The 3,886-nt window shown below is 37.1% G+C and overlaps 1 protein-coding gene across 2 annotated transcripts in view; it reads left to right on the top strand.

Annotated features, from left to right (window-relative positions):
- Positions 1-3,886, top strand: part of RAB36 (RAB36, member RAS oncogene family) — an 11,379-nt gene that overhangs the window by 4,843 nt on the left and 2,650 nt on the right. For both annotated transcript variants that reach the window (XM_010081738.1, XM_010081737.1), the window contains 3 exons: positions 1,615-1,679; positions 2,267-2,318; positions 3,720-3,801. In XM_010081738.1, the coding sequence (XP_010080040.1) occupies positions 1,615-1,679; positions 2,267-2,318; positions 3,720-3,801 (199 nt within the window). The remainder of the gene's footprint in view (positions 1-1,614; positions 1,680-2,266; positions 2,319-3,719; positions 3,802-3,886) is intronic.

Here is a 3,886-nt window from a genome sequence, read left to right as displayed (position 1 = left end):
ATTCCTGCAGGCTCCATTGGAATAAAGATTTATTTAAAAAAATAATAAAATTGCAGAAAGATTAATGTGAACTGAAAAACAGGTTCTGTACCCAGACTTGCAGTTTCATCAAAAATTTTACTCTCTTGGATTTCACATCCCTAAGAAATGTTATAAGTTTGTCAATGAAAATTCATCTTGGATGTTTTGTGCCACTTCAGTGGATTTCTGCCTTTTTTACTCAAGTTTTTTGAAAGAAAATTTGACAGTTTTGCCACAGACTCTCTCCGGTTTTACTGCTACACCATTCTGTCCTTTAAGTTTAGTAGGCACAACAAGCACGAACTTGGCTTCACTGGGAGTTGTATTCCTGCAGCCATTGAAATGAATGGTAAGATGTCCAGTGATTTCAGTATCTCTTAATTGGGGACTAAGTGATTTTCCCAAAATCATAGAAAGACTGGAATGTTTTTATTAGAATGTGAACCTAATATATTTGATTTTCAGCTTTGTTTATCAGACTAGTGGGAAGCCTGGCCTTCTCTTACCTGCTTTGGTTCTGCTGAAGGCTGTACTCTGGTATTTTCAGTGGCCAGCAATACTGTTCTGTAGAGGGTATTACTGAATCACCTATGCTGTATTGTGACCTAGAGCAGAAGTAAGATGCTTTGCATTAAGTATTTTAGTGCATGACTCTTAAAACCATTTGTACTTAAGAACACATTTTTTTCTAAGATATCATTGATGTATATAGATGGATAGTGGAATTTATTGAAAAATACTTAGAAATCAATTTCCCACTGATTTCAGTGACTTTGTGTTTTTGAAAATTCTTCCAGGCACTATCCTTTTGGAACTTGAGTCCCTCTAAAAATCTGGACTGATGCATCAGTATTTTGCCAGCTGAAGCAATAATGTTCATGAGCTACTAAATGTCAGGTTGCATTATCTGCAGAATCTTCAGTGGCTGGGTAGAACATTTCCATATTATTAGCACTAGTGCCCCCTCTCGCTGAGAGATTTCCATACAAGATAAATTTGCAAGTATCTGTGACTGGCAGTACTAGGCTACAACAAAAACACAAACTTCTGTAGTGCTGGCAGTAGATGAGAGGACTGCATATCACATTTGTTAATAAGAAGCACTTTCTTGATTTTCTTTAATGGTGTCATTAGTATCTGCTGGACAGAGCTGTAGATCTCTAATTTGTAGTGTACTAACAGATATCATATCTGGCAGTTGCAAGATTCTAATATGGGCTAATATATGATTTCTCTAGTATTAGCACAGAAAATTCTCAAAATTAGATTGCCCTAGAAATACATGCAAATTACATAGATGAGGAAAACATGTTTTAAGAAAAGGCTATTACCATGCAGAATATGAATATTTGAATTGTGTCTCCAAAATGACCAGTACTAAAAAAAAGAGGATAATGAAGATGTCTTCATTAAATAATAGAGCTTTGCTTCATTTCTATCAGTAGTTAATGAATAACATGTTCCAGATGGTAGCACTTCTCTGGTATCACATTCTTCTCCAACTTGTACCAGTCTGCTGCTTCATTAGCATGTTTACTCAGGTTACACTGGGTTTCATTAACCTGAAATTTCTTTTTTTCCCCCATTGCACAGATGGGACACAGCAGGTCAGGAAAAGTTCAAGTGCATTGCATCTGCTTACTACCGAGGAGCAGAGGGTGAGAACGATATTAATTTGATCCTGGCTCTGACAGGAGGTTGTACTTTATATGGAAACATACATGCATATGTGCTCATTGGAAAGGTACCTGTAGACACAGTGTGGTGGAATTGATAGTCTGTTACTGGAGAAAAATTTTAAAAAGCTCATGAGTTGATATGTTGTCACACCTGCAAGCTCTGAATGTTCTGATGATGCAGTGATAAAAATTGGCACCTGTGGCTAAGGGGAAAAGAATTTGGGATTGGGTAAGATTATTGCTGAAGTTAGAAGTGCATACTTCTGCCATTCCCTTTGGAAAGAGACAATTTCCTCAGGAATTAAAGTGGTCCCAAAACAGAAGGACTAATACACTACAGACTGCAGACTACAGGTAAAGACTAAATGGGGTTAAAGACTGAGGACTTCATTGTTAATGAGTGCTAGAGAAGGAATGAGCAAAAGGACAGTCTTCCATCTCTTCTGTGTTAAATCTGCTCTTGCACTTTGTATGTAAACATTCTCTCTAACAAGATGAGTTGGAGAGACTTGTGATACACTTTCTAACTAAATTACTTTTTTTTTTTGTTTTGTCTTTTATTGCAGTTATAATAACAGTGTTTGATCTGGCTGATATCCAGACTTTGGATCACACTAAGTAAGTTTCTGTATTTTGGCTTAGCCTTTAAAGCTTTTGCAGCAGCTTTAATTGCCTTGGATAGCCTGTAGTTGCTGAGAACTTGCTGGATTGTGAGTGTATTTTCTATTGAGCTAAATTGAGCTAAGAAATGAAGAATGACAGTTACTTGTTTGGATTACATAGCATGGGATTTTTCTGAAGAAAATGCAGAGCATAGATTTGAACTACTCACCCTAGACTTCCTTTATAGTCAGTAGAGAGAAAAAGGCACTTCAATAAGAGCTTGATCCTTCCAAAACTAGACATGCAGGAAGAGATGAAGTGCACCCCAAAAGCATTCTTTTATTCCTCCATTTGCTATAAACAGAGTAACAGGCTGGCATCTGATGCAGATGGTGAATTTGTTGAGGTGCATCTCATGCATAATGTCTGAAGAGCCTCTCATTTTCTAGGTGCATTGTTAGCCCCAAACTATTTTATTTCTCTGATTTCTGTAGCGATTTTATTGGGTGACAGGCTGTCAGAAAGAGGTGAGAAAATTAAAACCTCAAAGTATATGCAGGTATAGCTAAACTTACTTTAATGGTTTGGTTACAGTAGCATGCTAATTGCTGTGAGTAAACTTGTTCTGCTTTTAGCGCAGGCTGCAAAACCCTGCATGGATCTATGATCCACACTGTTGTCACCAGCTCAGAGTGTATATATTTCTAACATACTGTTGTGACTGTAATGCAGGTACATATTTCTTTACAACTTGTACTCTGTCTTTTTTGAGTGTGTATTAGACTATTTCCTAAGACTGCTGCTGTGGTACTTAGCTCATTTACATAGGACTTTGTAAAATAATATATATATTAGTGTCTCTGCTTGGCTGAAAATAATTGAAGCCTGTGAACCTGATTTCCCACACACGCACACACTTCCTTCCCTCCTTGACTTGTGTTGGATGACTCAAGAGGAACTTGATTGCCAGAGTAATAAAAATATAAAAGCTTATGAGACAAGAATCATGCAGCCTTCACAGGGAGCTGTTTTATAATACTGAATAGATTATTTCACTCTTCTTTATCCCCGTTTGTATCTAATCTGCTATGTTGTTTTCTCTTTCTTGTTTTCTTATTCCTTATCTCGATCAAAAATTTGCCCCCTCCCTTAAACTGATAAGTACCCTCTCTGGGAGCTAAAATCATTGCTGAATTTTCACTCTACAGTGGGCATGTTTAAACTTTTCATTAGTGGAAGACATGTATTCAAAGGAGTTGGAATAGCTCCTAGTCTCTTTCTGCCGAGAAATAAAGGTTTTTGATACTCTCACCTAAATTAATCCTCCCACTTTTCTTGTGACCCTATTATCTGTTACTTTCTCCTGTATTCCTGAGTCCCTCTGACTCATTCTCTCATTTCTCTTTTGTACTTCAGACAGTGGCTAGAAGATGCATTGAGGGAGAATGAACCAGTTTCCAGCTTTATCTTTCTAGTTGGAACAAAAAAAGATTTGGTGGTAAGTAAATTGAATGCAGATAAGGAAATCAGATTTCCCCTAGTTCCTCAAGTGATTTCCCTTACAAGCTGTACATAAAGTTGTT

This window comes from Pterocles gutturalis, unplaced genomic scaffold (genome assembly GCF_000699245.1).
Source record: "Pterocles gutturalis isolate BGI_N339 unplaced genomic scaffold, ASM69924v1 scaffold47414, whole genome shotgun sequence".
Taxonomy (NCBI): Eukaryota; Metazoa; Chordata; class Aves; order Pterocliformes; family Pteroclidae; genus Pterocles; species Pterocles gutturalis.
The sequence above is the reverse complement of the archived record's forward strand: the minus strand, read 5'-3'. Positions and strand labels throughout refer to the sequence as shown.